The sequence below is a fragment of the Alosa pseudoharengus genome, unplaced genomic scaffold (assembly GCF_046254945.1).
Source record: "Alosa pseudoharengus isolate Yale_2024_CS ecotype anadromous, Long Island Sound unplaced genomic scaffold, YU_APseudo_1.1 YU_APseudo_1.1_scf_4, whole genome shotgun sequence".
Classification (NCBI taxonomy): domain Eukaryota; kingdom Metazoa; phylum Chordata; class Actinopteri; order Clupeiformes; family Clupeidae; genus Alosa; species Alosa pseudoharengus.
In genome coordinates this window covers 25856941-25882035 of record NW_027468774.1, presented here as the reverse complement: position 1 = coordinate 25882035, position 25095 = coordinate 25856941, and the positions used below count along the sequence as shown (strand labels likewise).

The following is a 25095-nucleotide window of genomic DNA, read 5'->3' as shown; positions in this document are numbered from 1 at the left end:
GATGTAGGCATACATTTACACAAAAATACAAAATCATGTTTTGAACTTTGCATGGTTAGTTCTCATGAGACATTCTGGTCAGTCTGAACACCATCCAAGACTGCTTTTAGCATTGATTCACACTGTTAAACATTTCTATTCTGTTACATTACCGTGTGAATATAAAAATGTATTTTTGTGCTTTCAAAACCTTCTTTTATATATGTAATTTGTACATTGCATGTTTTCAGTACTTCTCCAATAAAAAAAGATAAAACAGCACTGTTGTCAACAGGCATATGTCAAAAAAGAAGGTATCTTTGTCAAAACCAATATGAATGCATTAATGTAGACTAAAAATGTACATAGAAGAGAACTTACATTTATTCATATAAAACATTTTTAAAACTCCAGACAATTATCCCCTATATATACACATGACAAAAGATACAAAATATGAGCTCTCCTATACATGCCATCCACATTATCAAAAATATACAGAATGATTGTATTAAATGTTTCACAAAATGATCGTAGCAAACTAAAGAACTTGCCCTGAACTGCATTCATTCAGGTAACATAAAACTGATCCTGTAACGCCATCAGACAATTGGATCTTGATTTTCAAAGGTGGCTCAAAATCGTTTACGTGATTAGAGCAGATCACCAAACTACTCACTGAATTAAACAAACAAAAAAAAAAACCCTGAAAATGCTGTTCATTGTCCTGATGAAAACATGGGAGAAACTTTCATATAAAATGGCAGGTTGGTGAATTTAATTTAGGATATAAAGAGTAGCTATTTCTGAGGTTAGTCTTACTGTTGTTGTTAAGGGGATATTAAACAAAATCCCATTTTAATGGTTATATTAACACTTACATTCACCTTGATGCCACATTGATTTGTATAAACAAAATACATAACCCATGCAATATTACTGAGGCAAAATAACTTCTCTTTAAAATGCTGAGACTGGTGCAAGTTTGAGCTGCCATTTGACAAAGAACCAAACCAACAAAGTTTGACAAAGCACAGGACTTCAAAAGCAGCGGTTGAATGAAGCAAATGGTCTTCTGTTTGATTTGAAGCCACTACAGTACAGTGAGTGCTAGAAAATGGCATGTTGCTCTATGCCTTGATCAGTGACCCATGTGCATGTCCTTTACTTGAATAGCACTATTAAATAGTCAATCTATAGGCCTGGATGAGCTGCACAAAAGGTTTTGGCACATTAAATAAATACAGAGCACACAGATGGCCTTTTTGGTTGTGTTCTTAAAGGGTGCGTTGGTAATAGAAGGCTATGAGTGAAATTATTGCCCCGTTTACAAAGAGGATATTACCATGAGAAAGACACTCCCTGTGCTGTGACTATAAGTAATCTAACTTAATGTACCGAAGCTATGCCATAACTGTAACTATACAAAACCAAACATACAAATTAAAACATACAAAAATACAATTTAATGAAAACACACAACTAATAATGGAGGGAGGTCTTCAAACATATAAAACTAAATAATAAAAAAAAAGGGATCTGGATCTGGAGGGATCTTCCAAAGTGCTGGAGATCGCCAATCGCCTGCATTGTTTTTTTTTGTTGTTGTCTCAGCTAGTGCCCTCGTCCACAGCCATCAGAGAGTCCAGCTGATCCAATTTGGAGCACAGAAGGGAGTCCAGGTCCTCTGGGGACGGTTGGGGGTCATCCTTGGAGGTGGACCACATTCCACGCCGGGGTCGTCCACCTGAGGACTGCCCAACCGTCTTCTGGGTGCTGCTACCGGTACCTGCAATGACCAGTGGCTTCCGGAGCTTTCTAACCTTGCCAATTTCAGGGAATTCAACAAACCGCTTCACTCGTTTCTGCGCAAGCAGACAATGGGAGCCATCACGCCGCTTGAGTGGGTCTTCAAAGATGGTCTCTAGACGTCTAAAGGAGGACACAGAAAAGGGAAAGTGTGAGAAACTGACAGGAGTGAGCCAACAAATATGGAACATGTAAACATGTAGAACACATTTTAAAATAAACATAAGCTTATCATTTAAGAAGCATAAGCAGCTATGTCACTGCCTAATGAAGAAAGAAAAGGAAGATTATGGTAATATCTAAATATTGGCAATATGGTCACAACATTTTATCTGCTATTGTGGCACTGACCCTTCTGCAGGTTTGGTAAAGTTTTTGTTGGTATAGATTTCCTCAACACTGAACTCTTTCTTCTTTGGCCTGTTAAGAGAAGAAAGTAGCTCATTACATACTGAATAAAGTGCCATGATGCAGGAATAAATACACATAAGAATATAGTCATAAAATGTGTGTTGACTCAAATGTTCATGCATACCTGATAAGTTTGGGTAGACCCATTGGTGTCAGGTTATTAAGAGGCTTAGGCAAAGTTTTACGAATGCGTATAGATGAAACCTTTCCCTGTTCACCTTGCTTTGTTTCCATCTGTGATGAGAAATTTGACAGTTGCATTGTGGGTGAAAACATGGGAAGGGGAGAGTTAACACAAATCGGACAGTATGAAAGCTACAAAAGCAATGTTGTTCCAGAAAATGGAATGTTCCAGTAATTGTTATGCAACAAAAGGTTGTTCCAAAAATGGAATTTTAGATATTGAGGGAGTTCCAGAATACCAAGTAAAAAACAAAAACAGAAGCCTAAGCGGGAAGCTACACCAGGCGCATAACTGAAGCATTCCGTTCGCGTTGTCTGCTGCAACAATTAGCTTCCACTTAATCAATGAAAGTAGCTACACCAGATGTGACAGCGGCGCGTACATTCGGAAAAAATAGACCAATCTTCTAAAATGGATTTTATGCGTTGCGAACCGAACGCTTCAATTACGCGCCTGGTGTAACTTCCCTGTAACATCAGAATAGAACATTTTAAATGGACGTTTTCCTGCAAATGTATTTTATGTAGGCCAGACATAAACTGTGAATTATCAAATAAACCACGGCAATAGTAATAAACTTAAAACTGTTATGAGTAAATTGTAACCCTGTTGGTTATACCTTAATTTCTGAATCAGAGAGAGCTTTTTCCTCAGGCGTTTCTCTCGACAGCAGATCGAGACTGAGATTACCCACGTTCTCCTCCCCATCTTCAGACTGCTGCCCAGAATCATCCTCTCCCTCTGAGGAGACCTGAAAAAGGCTGCTGTGTGCCAAAAGAAAGCATGCAATATCAGTGATCATGCCCTCGAAAACATCAATTACTTATGGAAGGCAATCATTAATAATCAATACTAATTTACTAGTACTTATCATAGTTGTATTAACATGTATTGAACATTTGTACAGGAAATATACGGTATATACAGCCTCTGCATATACAGGCTTCTAACAGATAACTAATTCAGTTGGAGTTTAAAACAACCAGTAAGGGTCTGACCATTATTATCCATCATTGCCTCTGCAGTTGGGTAAGGGGCAAAACATCAATTACGATTGAGTGAGGACTTTAGACAATTTACCTGCAGCCTGGCGATACAGAGGCTGAAAAAAGGCTTGATCTGGGTGGGGCATTGCATGTGAAACCAGCAAGCGAGTGGTGGACGGCTGGGCCCAACGCAAAGGGAGGGGATGAGGTGGAGCAGGGTGGGGTTACAATGGGACTTAGTGGGCAGGAGGAGGTGGAGGAGGTGATAAGGCTATCGTCCTCATGGGCCTTGCGTTTCCCTCTGTCGGATCTCCTCGACAGAAAAGCCAGGGGACTGGACAGAAAGCTGGAAACGAGGGCCGTGAAGGAGGTGGACGGGGAGGCCGTGCTGGGACAGAGCGGGTGGGACGGGCTGCCGTAGAGGCCGCATCTACCGGTGGGATACACCTCCTTACGGAGACACAGTGGTGCAATCTCCCTCTCTACCTCTACACTGCAGACGGTGTGTCGGCGGGTGCGCTTGGAGGGCGAGGGGGGAAGGTGTGGGGTGGGGTGCACGACGGGATGGTGTGGCGCGGGCACTGGGGGAGCTCGGCCATGCGGGAGGAGAGTAGGGGATCTCCAGAGCTGTTCGTGGTGGGAGAGAGAGGCTATCTCTGGGCAGGAGTAGCTCCGCAAGAGGCGGTTGGAGCCGCTACCTGACGCTGTGGCCTTGGGGGGCCTCTCCGTGTCTATAAAAGCATCGTCGTCCTCCACTCCGTTTTCAGTGCCATCCACACGGCTCTGCTTTGTGGAAGGCGACGGGGACTTCCTCTTGAGCGCTTTACCACACTCTCTTTTGGACGGTGTCTTTTCGACTTCATCTGAGTTGTTGTCCTTCTGGGTCTGCACAGACTCCTCTTGCCTCTTCTTCTCTCCCCTGACACACATCTCAGAGATGGTGTTATCCAGCTTGAGAATCGAGGCAGACGGGGAGTCATCGGGAAGCTCCTCACCGTACATCTGACCCCATTTCTTCATCAGCCTCCTCTTACTGCCTTTGGCACTCTTGGAGTTTGACTGGGCTAGGGAGCTCAGGAATGACCCAGAGGAGTTCTCCATGTTGGGTGAAAAAACAGAGCTGCGGTCATCTTCCGATTTCAATGTTGATTTGCTCGTCACTAGGCTGCGGTCATCCGAAGCAGCGGTCTGCTTTGCCCGCTGCCTGGGCTTTCGAGACGATGAACCAGTGATTCCGTCCTCATTGTCTCTTCCATTGATGCTTTTGTCATTAAGTGACTTATCGTTTTCTGCATAAAAGCTAACAGCAAGGCAATCAGTAAAAATATCAGCATACTCATTTTCAAGTGGGTCAACTTTCACTGTGGCAGGTGTTGACTGCTTTGATTTGGCCTGTCCTCTTGTCAATCTACTGCTGCCTTCAAACTTTAGACCAGCATCTGACACATTCATGTCTGGCATTTCTGTATCTGCTGTTGACTGGGAATTTGAGAGCAGATCTTTTCCCGAGTCAGTCAGCTCACGGTCTGTTGTCTGTGTGTACAAAATCTCCTCGGAGGTTTCCAGCCATTCGCTCAAGGATTCTTTTGGTGCCACATCTTTATTTCTACCTCTTCTCCTTGTAGCTCCCTCAACTTTTCCGGCTTTCACTCTTCTCTTTGCCCTCCCAGCCAACTCGGGGTCCGCTTGGAGCGGCTTTCTTGTTCGCTTCCTCTGCCTGAGTTGGGGTCGTCTCAGTATGCCCTCAGCATCAGGTGAAGACTCAGGTGACAGGCCCAACTCTTCATCTTCACTACTTCTCTGACTTTCAACTTTTTCCTCCTCATCTTCTACTTGGACTTTTATATCAAATGTCACTTTTCTCCCTGTAACTTTCTGCCGGCTACTTTCCCGCTTCACTGCGAACGGTGCTGGAGTAACAGAGATGCTCTTGGGCAGCTTTCTGGGGCTTGAACGAATCTGCGTGTTCTGAATGGGGGTGCTTTCCTTAAGGTCCTCTTGCTCCGGTGTTCCCTCATCTTTGGAGAATGAGTCAGGAGGGGTGTAAAACACAGAGGAATCAGACAAACCGCTCGTCTTCACGTCTTGCAGGTCATCTACATTCTTCAACTGCTTTAGATTGTGAAACAAAACTCGACAAGACTCGGCAGAGGATACAGCGCTTGTCTTCATGGCATAGTCTGGCGAGACTGATTTCTTCTGGGCAGCCTGTCTGATTTGAGGACGTCTCTGTAGAGTCTGCCTTTCTGAAACGTTATTAGAGGAACTGGAGTTGCCACACAGAACAGCGGGACTGTGCCGGACAGACTGATTATTCCGAGATTTAAGTGGGTCTGGGCAAGCCGGCCCATCACCCCTTAGCAAGGCACCTCGTGTCAAGCGAAAAGAGGCAGACTTATGTTCACCTTCTGGTCGCTCCATTTTGACTTTCAATTCTCCCTCTGTGCCCGCTTGTTCATGCTCTACTGTGACCTCATTTGAACTTCCATCAAAATGCAGTGTCTTGGACACGTAGGCCTGCTGGTTGTGAATGGGATCATTGCTGTTGTCTGCCGTTTTGCTAAAACTCAAAGCTTCCCCATCATCCGTCCCTTTTGCATCTGAGGGCGGCAAGTCAGTGGGTTTAAAAAGACGGACAGGGCTCATCACGATCTCTGAGAAGCTTGACATCTTGGATTTGAAAGAGTGCAACAAGGGGCCGATGACCCAGCCCTTTGCAGCAGGGTCTTTGTCCTTTGCCGTTTCACAGGACTCAAGCACCTGCTTGGACTTGTCAGTGGTGGTGCAGTCCATTTGGTTTTTGGCCGAGGGTGGCGCCATATTCTGACTAGGGCCTTTTATATCTTTGTGTCTATGGAACAAAGAGAAGTAAACCATGGACAAACATTAGCAAACAATATGTATTATTTGGAATAACCAAATAAAAACACAGAAAAAATATAAAAGAAGGCAAAATCAACACATACTTAAATGATTTGCTAATTGCAGTGTTTTCATCCCCACAACCTGCCTGAAAGGGAAAAAAAATAAGAAATTCAAAATTATAAACAAAAACAGGGAGTGTTAAATCAGTGAGGCACAATGATTATTTGAAGGTGAAGGTAATTATTTATGATTATTTTGGCACTGATGCACTATTTTCCTAGGGTTTTCCATGCACTCAAATTCAATTGCTTCCCTATGGAACAAAGAAACTAACAAGTTTGTGTGCGTAAATCATCTGTATTTTTACAGCGACTTTGGATGTCTTAAAAGGCGCTTTATAAATAAATTGTATTATTATTATTATTATTATTGTTATTATATATTAATATAGCACATACGAGCCCATTGACGAGCCCAACACTGTTCAAAAAGATTTCAACTCTCAGCGCTCTGAGCACTGCGGAAAAAACGTAGTAACAAGGGCTTTTTTCCACCGAGGGGGCTGAGCGCTGTGAACGGTGAGCTTCATTAAGATTTGTATAGAAAATAGCTGTCGTCGGCACAAAAAAACGAGATTGGAGGACACAGGCCCCAATGGAAGACATTAGGTACTTCTCTATGTATAAAATTATGATATCAACACGTTTACACATGGACATTATCAAATACTGTTGCTGAATATGGCTGCTTTCACTGCCAAAAAAACCTCACTGATGAAGAACAGGCCAGTGAACCTTTCTTCTTTTTCGGTGAGCTTTTTTTTTGGCAGTTTGCAAACGGAGTGCATTACCACCACCATCTGCTGGACTGAGCTGTAATGGCAAGTGTACCCCTTAGCCTCGTAATGGCTGCCGGGTGAATAAGGCGAATTAGCCTAAGAATTAAACTAATACTGTTCAATCAAGAGGAAACCTACCACTCTTCTGTTCCCCACTCTCTTTGTGGATGCTACTATTTGGGACCGTTTTGGTGCAGCCTTGCGGGCTTTGGGTTTATTCCTGCCCTCCTTTGGGGTTGCCTGTAGTCTTTCACTGTGCCTCTTCTCAGCTTGCCCTTCTCCATTGTCACAGCTGAAAGGAAATAATGTGTCAGTTACTGAAAGCTACTTTGGAAAGCATATACTTGGCTCCTTGAGGTTCCTTGTTTGCAATACGACTTGAGTTTTGAGTTTAGAGATGAGTTTTTGGTCCATGTCCTGGTAAAAAGAGGTGCATGTGGAAAACCTAGGGAGCACTACGGCATCTACATCAAGGATCCAAATAAATATTTAATGAAAGTTGTAGTGCACCAACATGCTTCATCTCACCATAAACATGGAACTTAGCAGCACATAAGCCTAAGGGGCCGTTTATACGAGGACGATTGCGAAGGAAGACGACAAAATATTTTATCATAAGTGCCTTTCGTTTACACGGCGACCCCGCCATCGGGGCTTGAAGACGCAAAAATCAGAAGACTCCTTCCAGAGTGTAGCGTTTTGAAGACGACCCGGGTTGCGTCTCCGTCTAAACTGTCAAATTAGAATGTCTGCGCGTGACGTACCGGGGTTCTATCACACCACCACCCAGCGGTCTAGAATGCATATCCAATCGAATATCACATACTCTTGCGTCTTCATATAAACAAAGATTTCCCCCTGAGAATGCTCGTCTAAACACGAATAAAAAAATGAAGACGAGACGCCACTTCTGCGTCTTCTCTTTTCATCGTCACCGTATAAACGTAGCCTAAATGTCAGGTGTAGTCAGGTTGTTTGGCAGGTGAGAGGTTATTCTGAACGCTGATGAATATTTACAGTACAGGCCAAAAGTTTGGACACACCTTCTCATTTCAATGCGTTTTCTTTTTTTTTTCATGACTATTTACATTGTAGATTTTCACTGAAGGCATCAAAACTATGAATGAATGCAAAGTTATTTGGCCCACAGATGAATATTTGTCAAGTTATGGCTTGCTGAATATGGTATTAAATAAAAAAAAAAAAAAAAAAACTTTGAAGAAACTAGATCATAAGACATGTTTTCAGTTATTTCACACTTTTTTGTTAAGTATATAATTACACGTGTTCATTAATAGTTTTGATGAATCTACAATGTAAATAGTCATTAAAATAAAGTTTCGCATTGAATGAGAAGGTGTGTCCTAACTTTTGGCCTGTACTGTATATTATATTTATATCTAGATTTATATCTAGAAACAAAAATGGGAGACATCCTTTAAAAAAATCACTCTTAAAGATTAAATCTCTAGTTATGTTTAACCATTCTAACATAGCCTACTCTTTCATCAGTAAGGTAAATTTCTGTTTTTGTCAAAAGCAACATTGCACTGTATTGTGATTTTTTTTCCTTTTAAAATGTTCTACCATGGATTATACCATCAAATGATTACACTTTTAACACCACAATATCAGCAGCAATTTGAGCCTTCTTCAGGTCCTCACTCCCTGTGCAATGAGCCATTAGCTCCATCCCTGCTATGTAAAAAACAAAACTTCTGTGCTGAAAAAATTACTGGTTGCAGTAGAATCAAATATATACTCTGAAAACATCACAAAAGGGTGGGAGAAAGAAAACAGGGTGAACTACAAAAAGAAATACATTGGTTGCTGGTCACCATTAGAGTAGGTCAGTAGCTAGCAATCAAGCTCGGATTTAAATCAAGGGGGTCAGGATTTTGAGGGTTAGCTTCAGCCAGTTAACATCCACCATCTTAAAAAACAGCATTGCTCAAGTGCTAACTTCCACCCACATTTTCACTGGGCTTGGGATCCAGGCCTTTTTCTTGTATTGATCACCCATAATTTCGATAATATTAAAGGTGCTCTAAGCGATGCGGTCACATCTGTTGACTTTCAAACAAAACAGAGAGCTAGCTCGCTACTTCCTCCCACTCCCTCCCGTGCAATTGAAACTCTCCTAAACGCGCATCTCGTCTGTTTACAGCTGAATTAGAATAGCTTACAACCGACGTGAAGAAACACTTTCTTCCTGAGCATAATGTAGCCTACATTACACATATAGCCTACATTCTTGCCTTTAATCTCAATGAGGGAAAAGTAATGTCTTTAGCCTACTTCCAGTTTAAAAACGCTACCTGGGCTAGCCTTTGCTGCATCATGTGTCTCTTGGTTACGTGACTGTGCGTGTGTTTGTGTGTGAACATCCACCCCACTCTGCCTTTGGTGGGCTTACCATGAAATTTTACTCTAATAAGTTAGTAGTCAATCATACTTTATGTGGTTGTCTCACCCCCTCCCCTCGTCAAAGAAAAAACTTTGCCGCTCCGGTGGCTGAGAGTGCTTGGTCGGATGAAAATAGCTTCAATGAGCTTATTAGGCTATAGTAACGCGGCACGTTTGATTGTCATCCCGTAAAAGTAACACCGTTGGTAACACTGTTTATTTTTAACACTGTTCCCCTCTCTGCCTATTACAAGTTAGTTTACCATCAAAACAACTCTGAAGGTAAAAAAAGGCATATTAAGATAGGAATAAGATAAGATAGGATGCCATTAAATAAGGTAGGTTATGGTGTCCAAATATATCAGATAACAGTTAAATGATTTCAAGTTCAAAAGGGAACCCAATTGTAAAGTAAGAGGCAGAGGATGCATGTCAGTGCGTTTGGAAAAAAATTATGTGGTGGTGGGAAAAAAAGAAACTAATGGGAGAACTTCCACAAGAAATAAATAGCCTACAGCCTATCACACCACTTAAATCACACGTTAACATGAGGTATTTTGAATTCAGTTGTTTCCACATACTTCCTACAGCCTACTTCACAGGCCTACTGTTGATTGAACTGGTCTGTACAAAGCCAAAGATTGTATACCGCCCCATTGTGGCTGTAGAAAGCAATTGCTCCATAGAACAATGAATTTAAATTTTTACACAAATATTTTGGCGTGTAATGTAAATGTTGGCTAATTATAATATACGTATGCATCAAAAATATATTTATGAAATCCATTTTTTATAATTACAGGCCAATTAATTGCCAACTGGTGGACACATGTTGTCTCAGTGGATTGGTGGATGAGCTGGCTAGGATTCTGCTGGGAGGATCAGCCAATCCACATGGACGACATCAGTTGTGGCCACTGGTAATGTGGCACTAAACTGGCTTATTTGTGAAAATGTAGGCAGAAGTGAGCATAAGTTGGAAGCCATGTTTAAAGATGGCTGCAGCCCACTAGCATCAGCCATTGAAATGAATTCGGACAGAATTCCGAATTTCGCCCTCTCCGTGGTTTGAAGGAATATACTGAGAAAAGAGAAGGCCTTTGGATTCTATTCATATGACATTTAAAGGGACACCAGGCAACGTTTTCGTGTTAATTACTCATCTTCGTAAGTCGGTATATGGCTATAATGACTCATTACAGGGTGAATGAAGACTCTCTCGCCCGCCCCTACTGCCTGTAGGAAGAATATCCCTCTTGCAAGTTCAGTGTATCGTACCCGCCGACCGAAGCAGGATCAGTTTATATCCTGCATCCACAGCACAGAGGCAGGCTAACGAAACGCTAGCGATTGTTGCAAACGTGTGTATAATGGCAGAGCCGGCGAAGAAGCAGCGAAAAAACCCTTGACAGAAGATGCAAAGAAAAGGAAAAGAGCTTCAGACCGAGCGAGGGGGAGTTTCGTAGAGAAAAAGCATCAGGCTTGCCTGGTGTCCCTTTAAAAAGCAGATGGTACAAAACAACCACCTGCACTACTTAGAAGTAGGTTAAACATGGTATACCATTACAAACAAAAAGATACCTCTTCTCACGGAGTAGACTATTTATCATTTCTTCCAAACAGCAAATTGACAAAGATTGCATATCAGATTCATGAAACACCTTTACAAATGCAAGTGAGGGAGACATGTGCAAGCCAAGAAGATAATGAAGAGTCAAACAGAGTGCATTATGCAGGCTACAAAGCTGATGGTACCTGGATGAGACAGAGGAATGAGGGGGAATTTGGGGTTTGGGTTCCATGTCATGGGATATGCAGAGAGTGGAAGGGGAGCCCTTGGCCTCTCCTTCCACTGGACGGACAATCTGAGGGAGCAACTGAGAGGGGGATGTCAACATCTCCCTAATCCCCAATTAGGCTACCTGTCTGATTACAACAAAAATACACATGCAAAGCACATCAAATATGAGACAAAGAACACAAAGCATGCAAATGAAAATGACAGGAGGGAGCATGTGCTGCACTACATCTTGAATTGCTAAAAATGGCAGAAACTGTTCAATTGCAGAATACAAGCACAGAGAGCAGGGGGAAAAAACATCGAAAACAACGAAACAATCGCATTTGCAATATATTTGGCCAATTTTGTTATTTGACACATTGAGCGAGATAATAAATTGGATTGCTGTTCATTTCGTGAACGTTTGGATAGGGTTACATTAACGTTACATAGTAGCCTATCATTGATTAAAAAAAAACGTAACTTACTTTAACTAGCCTATGCTTAATAGGAAATATATGAGCTCTGTTGTCATTCAAAAATGTTAATGTCATAAACCAGATAGCCAATACATCAACAAAAACAGAGTGATGGCTATCTACATAGACCTAACGTCGTTGATGTAAAAAACAATGTTTATTCTCTTTACTCATCCTATCGAGAAAAATAAAACCCAGCTAGACACCAACCTCAAAGCCTGCTAACGTTACTACACAGAACATTTGCAACAGTTGAACAATGCCTATTGTGTGGTGTTGATTCTGCTCGACTAGTTCTATGTTGCTGGCAACACGACTTCAGAATCCGAAGCTCAGGCGAAACCAACGTGGTGAACTCCGACTACACAAAAGCGCCAAAACATAACAAATCATAACCAACCACTACAACCACACAAAACAGAAAACTAGTTATTAATCCATGCGAAGCAAAAACACAACTCACTCAATCGATTCTACGAGAACTAGAATCTATATCCAAGTTGATGTTTCTATATCCAAGTTGTTGTTACCTATGCTAATGTTATCCGTTTTCACCATGTCCTCGCCTCGCCCGGCTTTTATCTGAGCCAGCTAACGTTAGCTAATCAACAATGATACACATACAGTTAGCTATTGGGCTAACATTGGCTAATTATATTGTAGACAATCATTCAAAGTGCACATAACTAATGGTTAAGACATGGCACATGGTTAACATTGTGGCTTAGGTATTGGCTCTGCCAAGTTGTTTAATTTTAACCATCACAGTAGCATGCTGTTAGAAACATCATCAGCGCTTACTCGCTAGCGTTACTACATGGTTAACGTTACCCATTTTTCTAATCCAATGGCTAGACGTTTGCTACTGCACAACAGCTAACATTAGCCGGCTAATGTTAATGTTGTGTGGTTTCCTTCTGCTATGGCGATTTTTGGTGGCTAACGTTATAGCTAGCTAAATCTTACCAACACAAATTATTAATTGACTATCCACGCATAAAACCATTTAATGTAAAACCATGTAAAACACTTACATATCAACCAAGAGTTTTAGATGGGATGCGTATTACATCCGTTCAGTTTTACTACACCATAGTTCAGACAGACACTAGTCACCGGGCGGCGCCCGTTTTCATTGAAGCCAATAGCTCTTCTTCAGCACCATGTCAAACAAAAATAGAATCCAATCATATGGCTACACAGGCAAAGAGTACCGCTCCCAAATGTCCCTCTCGAAAATGCACCAATGAAAGCGGTGTATACCTACTCTTGTCCACTAAACATTTAGGAGGGAGATCAAGTTGGGTCGAAAGGAACCAATCACAAGGTGAGAAAAACACATTTATCCTGAAGTGAACTTATTTGCGGTCTGTAGGTCTGCCATCATCATGATAAAGTTAAAAGTGAATAAAAATAAAGAACCAGATTTCAAAGTCGTTGTACAACTTAGCGGGTAAAATGTCATGGTGTGCTCGTAAGGTTATTAATAATACAAGGTAGAAGGACAATGAATTCGTTTCGTGTGAATAAACAGCTCCTTTAGTGAAGATGGTCTGAAATGCATGCAACAAACTTACACACTAACGTTGGCCCAAGGTTTTTATGATTGTTAGGAACAGGTTCCGAGACAGATATTTATTCGAATATTCACAGCAAATATTTACAGTTGAAGGGTTTGCTGGCCCACTGATGGCCACTGGCAATATTACATATAATTTGAACATCTATGTGGATATGTTTATTCAATGCATCTTTCAATATTGAAATACTATAAACTACAGAAAAAAAACACTACTGCAGATAAGGACATCATTGTTATTAAAAGAAGAGGACCACAAGATGGGATAATTCAGATGTCAATACACCATGTTTATTTTAAAATCTTTAAACAAAATTTTGGACAACCTCAACGCCATACATGTATAATCTTCCAGACTCAAACAACCTGTAGGAAAGTTTGTACAGAAATGTAGCTGCCCCATTTCAGGAAACACCCATTTATTTATTACAAAAAAAGATAAAGTTGTTTTAATATTGTTGTGATCAGCGCCAAACACATCATGTGTACAAGTCAAAGTCCAATCTCTTTGAATTATAGAACTGTGCATTCTCTTGGCCTACCCTCCTGCAGTACACGCCATCTTTGAAGTAGTCTTGGTCCACCCATTCCTGAGGCAGAAAGGAAAATAAAAGACACAAAATAAACTTCATTGTTCTTAAAAAGCAAATCTGTCTCACAAGGTACCTGAGGAAAGCAAAATAAAGAGAAGAAAACTGGTGCGGAAATAACTTCAGGAAATAGTTAAAGAACTTGAATTACAGAAATGTCAGCAGTAAAGCCCCAATCCAAAATCTTAAAAATTATTTATCAAAGTATTTTTGGCATTAGGCCACCTGAACACAGACTAAACATTATTTAATGTTTTTTTTCCAACTACATGATCATAGGAGAATATGTATGAGGACAGACATGCACAAAATGGGTAATTGAAATCCCAAAAAATACACTTATTTTTTCTATATCCGTTTCTGACATAAAATTCTGAAACCGATTTTGTACTCAAAACGAAAATTGACAAATCGGATAAAAAGACAAGTTTTCACGTTCCTTCATTCATTTTGTTTACTTGCCAGAGAACACAATGCACTCTATGCACAACTCCATTTTGGATTCGCTTGTACTGGCATATCAACTTCCTGTTATATGTAATGTAATGTTTACATGAATACTAGTGCTGCCACTAACGACTAATTTTCTAACGACTAATCTTTCGACTAATTTTTCGATTAGTCGACTAATCTAAACGACTAATTTTTAAAAAAAATCAAGTGTTTGTTATTTTGTTGTGTCCGTTTTATTTTGAACTCAACTAAAGGGAAAACGTAAAATATATATCACCCTTTTGTTAGAAGCTGTATTACTTTAATACTAAAATCATGTATTAAAAAAAACACCCCATTTAAAATGCTACCTTCAGATCTAATGTCAGACCTTTGATAGACTTTATTTGTATGCCAGTGTTGCCATGGAGATAGACAACTTCTTTGACCTGAAGCCCGGTCATGGCATACTTTGAGGTCATAGGGCCCACCTACAGTACATGAACCCACCTCCCATCAAATTATCATTATATCACATCACAATTATTATTGTTATGCTATATTGTTATACATGCACTTCAAAGCAGCCAGCATGAAAACATGCACATCAGAGGACTGCTTTACTAATGTAAAATATAATTACAATAGTTCCATTGCTTTTGCATGGTTGCATGATAAATACTTACAAAACAACAGCAATGATATTGGTGTAATTATGCCACAAGCTTTTGGCCACGTTATTCAAATTTGACTATACAATACTCTAGATAGTGTATTATAGTCTGTGCTCTGTTTGCATAAATCCACATGCATAAATAAATCCACATTGTTCTATTAAATGTAGTTTCATAATTAAATAGCCTTCCAATAGGTTGAATTGGAGCTTTGCTACCAACGTTATCAAGTGGTTTCAGTTTCCTGAATTCAGTTTTCTGAATGAACGCTCATACCACCATTTAATTGTATGCCTCTATGTTTGATGACACCAAATTAGCAAGTATTTCCTACTGATTGCATAAACGTTTGTTTTCATTTTCTGTCGGTCCGCGGTTCCTTGATCAATTGCGCAGCAAATTATCAGATGTAACCCCGGGAATTCTCTCTGTGGCTTCGGACCAGCAGTGTCCACGTTACGGCCGGTGCTGGTCCGCGCGGCCCATAGTTTGAGAAACGCTGGACTTTGAAAGGTGACAGAAGTTGAGGACTTTGCAAATGAGCCTAACATCAGCATGTTTAAAGCAAGTAGGCTACAGGCACTTTGTGCGTACCACATATCAGTTGGCTTGAACGCTAAAAAAAAATGCGTCGTGACTTATTGACCATGGGAAATGACGCGCACCTTGATTGTTGATATCACGGGAGGCAGCATGTTCGTTTAAACGGTTTTTTGTATGAATGAATTACAGTAATGACGTTGTCAACGTGAGACTAAAATGAGACATTTATTTCAATTTCCACTTATTTTTTCCGCTTATTTTCCCCTAAATTATAGCGTTATACAATACTATATTAGTCAGAGTCTGGACTAGCGTAACCTACTAGCTCTGCCTAATAATGAATTGCGCTGAAAGCAGGCTGCTGGTGTTAACAGTTTGCGTGCATATCGGGGTTTAAAACATGACTGCCAATGTCTTAGTAGCCTGTTTAACATCCAAAGACAGTCATTGTACTTTTCAAGAGTTAATAACATAGAGTTATTAAAGAGTTTTTGGTTTGAGACCAAAAATAAATAGGCGGTCAATAGTAAAACGACTTTTCGACTAAAAAAATTGCCGTCGACTAATTTTCATGGTCGATTAGGTCGACTAAGTCGACTAATCGCGGCAGCACTAATGAATACATTAGCAGATATGGCTCTTTTCTATAATCATTGTCTTCAGGACCTCGCCTCACAGTAATGTAGACCGACTTTGTGAAAATTTTGTTTGCCACTCCCTTCAGCAAACGGGATTAGGGTTTAAAATGTTCTTAACCTTAATCAATTAATTAACTGAAGTTACTGAATTGGTTAAATAAATGTAGCTTTGTTGTTCAACTAGCAATATCCTACTATATTAAAATTGACAGGCCAGTAATCTGCCATTTTCTGTCATAGCCTACTGTGTACAATGTAAACAGGAAGTAGATTGCCTAGTAGGAAGCGAATCCAAAATGGAGTGCACAGAGCCCACTGGCGTGACCTGGAAGTCCGTTGTCCTCAAATAGAAAGCATAGCCTACAATGTTAATTTACCCAATTCTCTTTATTTTCGGGAGTCAGTTAGTTATTAAACAACATTGGATCAGTAAACTATGTCACACGTTCGTATTGCAAAATAATTCCAACCAAACGGATACGCAAAAACAGCTGTTGAAGACTGAACACGTCAATCAACGATATGGCCAATATTATCCACTAGGTGGCAGTATAAGATCAGGAATGAACAGCAGTGTTGGCAATCCACTTGAAACGCGAAACCCTTCAGTTTACATAAAGTTCATATTGTATAGACCACAACAGTCCTGCCCACAGCCGATTCCAGAAGTAAGTATTCAATACAAATTTTCCATTGACAGCTGGAGTCTAAGTCATAAAATCGTAACCATCCATGGTAAATTTAAAACCAGCTACGATATGACTAAGCGATTGTACATGCTCATATTGAGGCCATTTTAACATTAAAATAGAAGCATGTTAAACTATCGTTAGACTGCAAATGTTTGAAATGTGTACGTTTGAAAAGACTCATGGGATATTAGTTCTTTCACTCGGAATTTAAAATTTGTACACAATCTTGTACCTTTGCCTTTTTTGGATTTTCTGTTAGTTTTTTTACTCGAAATGATGTGTTGTATGATTATGAGTCACGCCGCAGCTGGTTAGCCTAAGGCAGGGATTCCCAAACTGTGGTACGCGTACCCCCGGTGGTACGCGAGCTGCTTCTAGGGGGTACGCGAGATGAAAAGGGCTATGGCGGACAGGTAGCCTATAAAATTTAAATCTTTTGTAATTAATTCATGAATAAATACATAATTTCGAATCAGGTCATAATGATATGAAAACGTGAAATTAAAGGATATCATTTATAAACTCTGTATGTGTTCATCAAAAAAAGGGCAGCTTATTAAACATGACACCTGGAATAGCTAATAGAATGCGTACTTTGAATGCGTTGGATGGTCCGTGGGGGGAAAGTTTCGCGGATATAACAGGTTTTTGAAAACAACAAAAACAGAAAGGAGGGAAGAAGCAAAGCTAGGAGTTATTTCAGATGGGCAAGAAAGGTAACATTAAGCTAGGCTTTACATTTAACAAACTAAAGGTAGCCTAAGTTTAGTCTTTCTAGGCTGTATAGTGTTGTACAAACGAATACATCCTTGTCATGCGTTGTTGTAGGCCTATTATAAGATAAGATATTGTATGTGGATGTAGTTAGGCTACTATGCAGGCTAATTTTCATAACTTTTTAACTGACCAAATGCACGCACCTAAAACCAGGAAACGGACAAATATTGTCAACGCGGGGGGGGGGGTACGCGAGCCGAGGGTATGTGTTTATGTGTCGGATGGTGGGGGTACGCGAGCCGAGTCGGAATGTAGGCGGTGGTACGCGGAGGGAAAAGTTTGGGAACCGCTGGCCTAAGGCATGGTCTAAAACTCTTTATATATGGATTTTTCCAGATGTTGATTGGAGAAATTAATTGGAAACTTACTTCCGGAAACTAAGCTCTCTCGGAGGAGGGGCGGGACTGTTGAGGTCTATATAGCCTAGAGTCTATGGATAGACAAGTCTCTGACATAATAACCTGGGCCATGTCTACAGGTAGCCGGTTATTTATTTAATGCGTTTATGCGTTTTGGCCTTTCATCCACACGAAAACTCGGTTTTCGGTCACTGAAACTGATATTTAGAATATTTAGAAGAAAAAAACTCTGGCCAAAGTGGAGATTTTCGAAAACTCTGTTTCAGAGTTTTTAGATTGATGACATGACGTTTTCCTTTTTCTTTAACATGTCGTCTTTGTTTTTAAACCCCTGTAGGTGTGGACATAGTTATTAAACTAACTGACTCCCGAAAATTAGAAGAGAATTGGGTAAATTAACGTTGTTGGCTACGCTTTCTATTTCAGGACAACGGACTTCCAGGTCACGCCAATTGTGTTCTGACAAGTAAATGAAACAAATGTGAGAGCTTGTCTTGTCTTGTTATCTGATTTATCCCTTTTCGTTTTAAGCACAAAATCAAAAAAAAAAAAAAAGACTCGTTATCCGTGTTTTTCATTTTGGTTTTAGAAACAGATTTAGAAAAAACAATTGCATTTTCATTTTTTGATTGTTGCTTTTAAATGGAAAAACAAATGAACGAATCATACACGGACCTATTTCCATCCTCTCTGTCCAGTCATTTGTCATGGTATAAAGTCATCCAAGTCATTTGTCTTGGTATAAATCCACCTCTCACCTGCATCTGCTGACTGCTGAAGGGTCCGTAGATCTCAGAATCTCCTTTGTTCTCCCACTTATACTCCCACATTACCTTATCAGTGCCTGCAAAAGGATTTGAGAAAAAACAACAACAATTGAATAAGAATTCATCAGTGAAGAATCCACCCACAAGTCAAGACACAGAAGACTCAAACACAGTCAAAGTCCTGTCCACTTATGTTCCCACAGTTTAGTTAATAGACTGTGCACTCCAAACACCATTGAAGCCATGAAGGCAGAAAGGCTCTCCATTGTTTTCATTGCTAAACTGTCCTCCAAAAACATTTCATACAATGCAACAACCCAAAACTATTATAACAGTAGTTGTCAATCATCACAGTAAAACCACTGTGTTCAGTTAATGTCCACTACATTAACATACATTCATGTAAAACTTTTACATTCACTCACCTCACCTGTAATATTTTAACAAAGAGTGAAAAAAATGACAATAAAATATGACCATCAATTATTAGGGTAGAGACCATTTGCTGAAAATATGCGTATAACTTTTCTAATGTTTTCTAATACACAAATGTTCTATTTTATGTTCCCAGTTTAGGGTGCCAGTCATGGTATTTTCAGATTATTTATTTAAGTGATTCATGGCTACACATGAAAACAAATAAACAAACATGCAAATAAATTAGATGAGGACAAGAAAAACAACTAGAGCACAGCACAAAAAGAAAAATAATGAGACTGATTTGTTATTGCAGATAAACAAAGCACTAGACATAATATTTACATAGGCAAAGTATTACGTTATTACGCAAGTTATTGTCTTTTAGTTTGAAATGTGCAAATACCACAGAAAATCATAGTTCCTCTACTTTTTACGATGGGAACAATGTCTAATTTAGTTTTAGTTAGTTCTACCGGGACACCATAAGACAAGCATTTTTGTGGGATCTTCCTTTAAAATCAGGCCTCGACCTTCAGTTTGCAAATGCACTTTACACCATGCTCTTTTCCTTACCTGTCTCAGAATCATCCATCTGGTCATCACTGTCTTTTTCGCCTTCATTCTTGTCGTCAAACTTTTCAGCAAACATGTCCAGTTCATCATCTTCCTCATCATCTTCACCCTTTGCAACCCAACGAGCCCCTTTTCCCTTCCGCTTGTTCATGTTCTTCACCTGATAGGCCAGCTTCTCATAGGTACGCTGGTATATCTCATACTCTCCAGTTCCTACCAGTCTGTCTGCCAGGGCCGTGAGCCGGTCCAGCTTTTCAGCGTTTCTGTCTGCCGTCTCCTCCTTCGTAGGTTCCCCCTCCCTCAGTCTCCCTTTTTTCCTGCTGCCCAGTCCTCCGAGCCTACGCAGGCCGGATGTGACCGTTTCGCCAGGAACTAGCAGCTCAACCACACCCTCTAGGAGCTGCTGTTTGGTGTAACTGGCCAAGGGGTCCTCGGCTGGCTCGTCCTCCTCCTCACCGTCTTCTCCATCGCTCTCTTCCTTCTGCCGATCCTCTCTCTGCTTTTCCTCCACAGCTTCGTCTTCATCCCCAGCCCGCCGCCATCGTTTAGCGCTGAGACCTTTCTTCTTTCGCTTCACAGGCTGCTCTCGAATTTTGACCTGAGAATACGAGGACGGGTGCAAAACAAGTGAGATAAAGGAAAAAGGAAAGGAAATAATTTAAATATCTCTGAGATTAAAGTGAGACCCTGGAAGAAAAGATCAGGCAGTGTGTCAAGAGACCTGCCCCAATAGGCATCATTGGACCATTAAACCAAACAATGATCCAAAACATACAGCTAAACAAGGCCAGAAATGGTTAACAGAGAACAATGTCAACATTTTAGACTGGCCCAGCCAGAGTCCAGACCTCAATCAGTCAAACAAGTTAGCACAAGGCCAAAGTATAAGTATATATACTTTTTTGATCCCGTGAGGGAAATTTGGTCTCTGCATTTATCCCAATCCGTGAATTAGTGAAACACACTCAGCACACAGTGAACACACAGTGAGGTGAAGCACACACACTAATCCCAGCGCAGTGAGCTGCCTGCAGCAACAGCGGCGCTCGGGGAGCAGTGAGGGGTTAGGTCAGGGGTCTCAAACACCCGGCCCGCGAACCGGATCCGGCCCGCGACGTATGTCAAAATAATAATGTAATCCGGCCCTTGAGACTTTTTAATTGCGACAAACAACGATACTGATTAAAATAGACGATAGTTCCAAGTACGGTGACAAATCTCATTTGTACTCTGCTCCACTATGTGCTAGACATCCAGAGCTTCATTCAAACCCAAAATCGCTGCGCAAAGTTTTCAGGAAATACTTGTATTACACGCGAGAAACACAAAGACGTGCATTTGTAATGACGCGGAAGCGATTCAGGCCATAGTGTTGCATAAATTGAAGCAGAAATTAAGCAGAAATAGGCCTACACCAAATGTTGAAAAACGTTTACGTGTGATGAAGTCTTTGGGTAGGCTATGTTATTCACCTATTCTAAATCTGAAGGAGAATATCCTTTTGGAGATTATGATCGATCGTCTATTGAATGGAGGTGCGTCTGCGTGTATACGACAGTGTCCACTAAGCATACCATGCTTATTTCGACCCTCTGCCCAACATAGCTTGGAGGTTGCAGTGGTAATCGTGATGACAGTGTCCGTAATGGACGTGGTACAGACAGCAGGGCTAGTAGAAATAGGGCTCTAAACTACAAAGTCACCCGCAATATGATGCGAACTTCTGGGTACTCAGATTACCCGCGATAGGAACTGATTTGACCAGAATACTTTATTGTAGGCCTTGTGGTTTAGAAACCATATACATCTTAGGTGTTTTCCTGTTAATTTGTTATGTGGGTAATATGAAAAAAGGAAAGTAAACCTGCTCAAATATGTTCATCCAGTATTTACTGAAAGGTGCATAATTTGAGGTGCTTGCCATCCAGTGGCAAATTAGATGGGTAAATTTACCCCCTTCATAAACTTTTGTTTTACTCAAAGATTTTTACATTTACAGTAGGACTTTATCTCTGACCACTTTCAAGCCATGGCCTTTTGAAATTTTGATATAAAAATCCAATGGTGTTGCTTTCTTAACCCTGACGCCTATAGTTTGCCAGGTTTAAAAAAGTTATGAGAGGAAAATATTTTTATTTGGTGTGAAACACACTGTTTTTATGCTTTTCATTTGTTTTAATATTTATTTTATCATTATTTTATTTATAAGCTAAGCTTGCTAGCACAGGTGTCTAAAACTAGATAAAAACACTTGCACTTTCTGTTTGCAGTTGTGTGGTATTTGAAAAAAAGAACATTGCATTTTCAGAAATAGCCGGCCCTCCAATCAGATGACGTTGGCAGAATTGGCCCCCAGCTCATTTGAGTTTGAGACCCCTGCCTTAGGTGCCTTGCTCAAGGGCACTTAAGCCGTGCCTACTGGTCGGGGTTCGAACCGGCAACCCTCAGGTTACAAGTCCGAAGCGCTAGGCCACGGCTGCCCGTGCAAAGTGATGGCAAATAATCGTTCCTGCCTCAAAACCCAGATTGCTGCTAAAAAGGTGCGGTCTAAAATCATTGTGGAGACATGGAGAGTCTTGGTAGATATTATTAGAACCATTTTGAGAGCTTTGATGGTAAATAAAGATGTTTCCTTTGATTATTTAAAAAGGGTATGAATAATTTTGGACATGCCATTTTTCATAAAAATGTTAAAGATTAAAAAAACTATTATTTCTTTGATTCCATGTTTCTACCACATTACCTATACAACCTTTTGGCGTGTGGCAGTGTCATTTTCAGTCAGAACAAACATATTGGTCAAGAGAAAATCAACATTACATCAATATTTGCCAGGGGTATGAATAATTTTGTTCTTAACTGTATATTTTTAAAACATCTCACAATGACACCACATGGGCTCCATATCTTGAAGTACATTTTGTAAAAATATGTTTAGAAGAGTTAGAACTCACCCAGTCAATGTTGTCTAACCAGTTGTCCCTGATATCCGCATCTTTGTTGATGAAGTAATTCCCTTCAGCATCAAAATGGCCCTCTTCCATCTCCTCCTTAAGGTTAAAAGGTGTGATGGGTACCCCTTCATCACAGTCAATTGTTGCCCCTTCTTGACCTAATAGATTAACAGATGGTTAGTTTACACAGAACAGACATCAGCAATAATCTTCACAACACATTAAATTCATTTTACAGCAGCAGAGCAGACCTTCTACATCGTCACTGTCCAGCACGTTATAATTGTTGCCAGTGTCTCCATCCTCTCCTTCATCTTCCTCGTCACTATCAAGGGAATGTTTTCCCTTGAACCTGGAACCAGGTCCACTTACTCCCTCGCAGATCTAGAAAGAGACAGAGAGCAGGGTTTAATCTATGCATTCCTATACATAAAAAAGGGATAGCTGCCAGGAGTAAGATCAGCTACCTTCTTTTTCGGCACATCATCCAATTCTAGGTCGTACTCCCCGTCGCCGTCCTCGAACGTGACTTTTCTTTTTGACATGCTAGTGGACAAACAAATACTGCAGTTGTAGTAACATCTATACGAACACCAAGTGTTATGTTATAGGACAAAACGGCGTAACTTCGCAAAAGACATTCAGGTTAGCCATAATTTTTGCTCATATTACTTTAGCCCTGTGTGTCTCGAAGTAGCCAGACGAGGGACTAAATCAGTAAATGTCATGGTAATTGTGGAGGGACTGCCCCTCTTCATGACTAGCGAGACAATAGCTAGTTGGTGAAAACAATATTAAAGTTATAACCAGTTAACTACCAGCACTAACTGCGTTAGCTAGCTACCATAAGATACCTATTCGGCTAATGAGGCTAACCTCGTGTGTTTTTACAATACAGTGATTTATATGCTTTAAAGTATAAGGGAAATGGACCTCGCAGTGCTACTGGTCGGTAAATGAGATAGGCTACATGTATTATACTCCATACCTTAAATAATGTTTCCCATAAACATAACAAATGTACTAAAACATGGACGTTCCCCAGTCGTTCCCTCCAGCGCCATGTATCCGAATACTTAACGGAACTGACGTCATTCTTTTGCCCTTTGGCTTCACTCCGTTCATCTACAAAGCACAGAGTTGACCAACTGTGGGCAAAAGTCGCACAAAAATGTCATCATTTGTTATCGTTTATTGACAGTAGACTGCCCTCTAGGTCCAGTAGAATTTACAACTGCACGACTATCCCTATCCATCCTGGGCTATCCCTGATTTGATTAAGTGGCTTTGATATATGTGGAGGCTATTGTAATTTCCCTTCACATTCTTCTCAGAAACACTTTTAGTGATATATGATGCATGATTCTACAAAACTGGGCCAATAGGCTACCAAATAATTGGCATGAGATATAGGCCTAAGGTTTGGGGTCACTTAGCTCATTTTTAGGCCACCAATAACCCTAGTCAATCAGACATAGGCTACAGTACATACATTATTGTGACTATTATATCAGGAAGAAATGTGTGTGTGTGTGTGTGGGGGGGGGGGGGGGGGGGGGGGGGGCTACTGAATCTTGTCTAGATCCCATCACAGACAGGCTAACTGTGTGTGATGGGAAACTTGCTCTTGCCTGTATCAGGGCATTTCCTGCAAAACTCGTAGGCCTAATAGGCTACCACAAAACATACAGTTGTGTGCAGAATAATAGCAGTGTGTTTTAAAAAAATGAACAATGCTCAAAATCCTTAGAATAGCTGTTAATTCCATAATATCAATGCATTGGGAACACTGCACATTCAATTTCAAATCACATGTACTGTGGCTTGAATTCGGTGCATGTGGGTCGTTGGACAAACTGTCTGTGGCCGCCCATGCACTGAATTCAAGCCACAGTCCACTGTGAAGACAGTAAAGCATGGTGGTGTACAATTCATGTTATGGGGATGTTTCTCATACTGTGGTGCTGGACCTATTTATCGCACACCAGAGATCATGGATCAGTTTCATACATCAAAATATTCAAAGAGGAAATGGGTGTTTCAACAAGACAATGACCCAAAACACACCAGTAAGCAAGCAAAGTCTTGGTTCCAGACTAACAAGATTGATGTTATGGAGTGGCCAGCCCGATCCCCAGACCTCAATCCTGTAGAAAACTTGTGGGGTGACATCAAAAATGCTGTTTCTGAAGCAAAACCCAGAAATGCAGAGGAATTGTGGAATGTAGTTCAATCGTCCTGGGCTGGAATACCTGTACACAGGTGCCAGTAGTTGGTCGATTCCATGCAACACAGATGTGAAGCAATTCACAGAAATAATGGTAATGCAACTAGATATTAGTGCAGTGATTCAAAGTAAA

General features: G+C 40.6%; 2 protein-coding genes across 4 annotated transcripts; both read right to left on the bottom strand.

Moving 5' to 3' along the window:
- Positions 1-154: 154 nt before the first annotated feature.
- On the bottom strand, positions 155-12872 carry prr14 (proline rich 14). 3 transcript variants are annotated; one of them, XM_076265558.1, is made up of 9 exons: positions 12772-12872; positions 11234-11404; positions 7211-7364; positions 6336-6379; positions 3464-6220; positions 3003-3147; positions 2324-2433; positions 2140-2208; positions 155-1911 (listed from the first exon to the last, which is right to left on the bottom strand). In XM_076265558.1, the coding sequence occupies exons 2-9, from the start codon at positions 11374-11376 to the stop codon at positions 1590-1592; spliced, it is 3744 nt and encodes a 1247-aa protein (XP_076121673.1). In that variant the 5' UTR covers positions 11377-11404; positions 12772-12872; the 3' UTR covers positions 155-1589. The 3 variants fall into 3 exon arrangements, with proteins under 3 accessions (XP_076121673.1, XP_076121676.1, XP_076121674.1); XM_076265561.1 differs by having other exon boundaries at positions 3003-3144; XM_076265559.1 differs by having other exon boundaries at positions 11234-11400; positions 12772-12838.
- A 705-nt stretch (positions 12873-13577) lies between these two features.
- Positions 13578-23808, bottom strand: cd2bp2 (CD2 (cytoplasmic tail) binding protein 2). The gene is made up of 7 exons (XM_076265557.1): positions 23724-23808; positions 23203-23281; positions 22987-23119; positions 22736-22893; positions 19782-20379; positions 18780-18865; positions 13578-13906 (listed from the first exon to the last, which is right to left on the bottom strand). Exons 2-7 carry the CDS (start codon positions 23278-23280, stop codon positions 13796-13798), a joined length of 1164 nt encoding a protein of 387 aa, XP_076121672.1. The 5' UTR covers position 23281; positions 23724-23808; the 3' UTR covers positions 13578-13795.
- Between the last annotated feature and the right edge of the window lie 1287 nt (positions 23809-25095).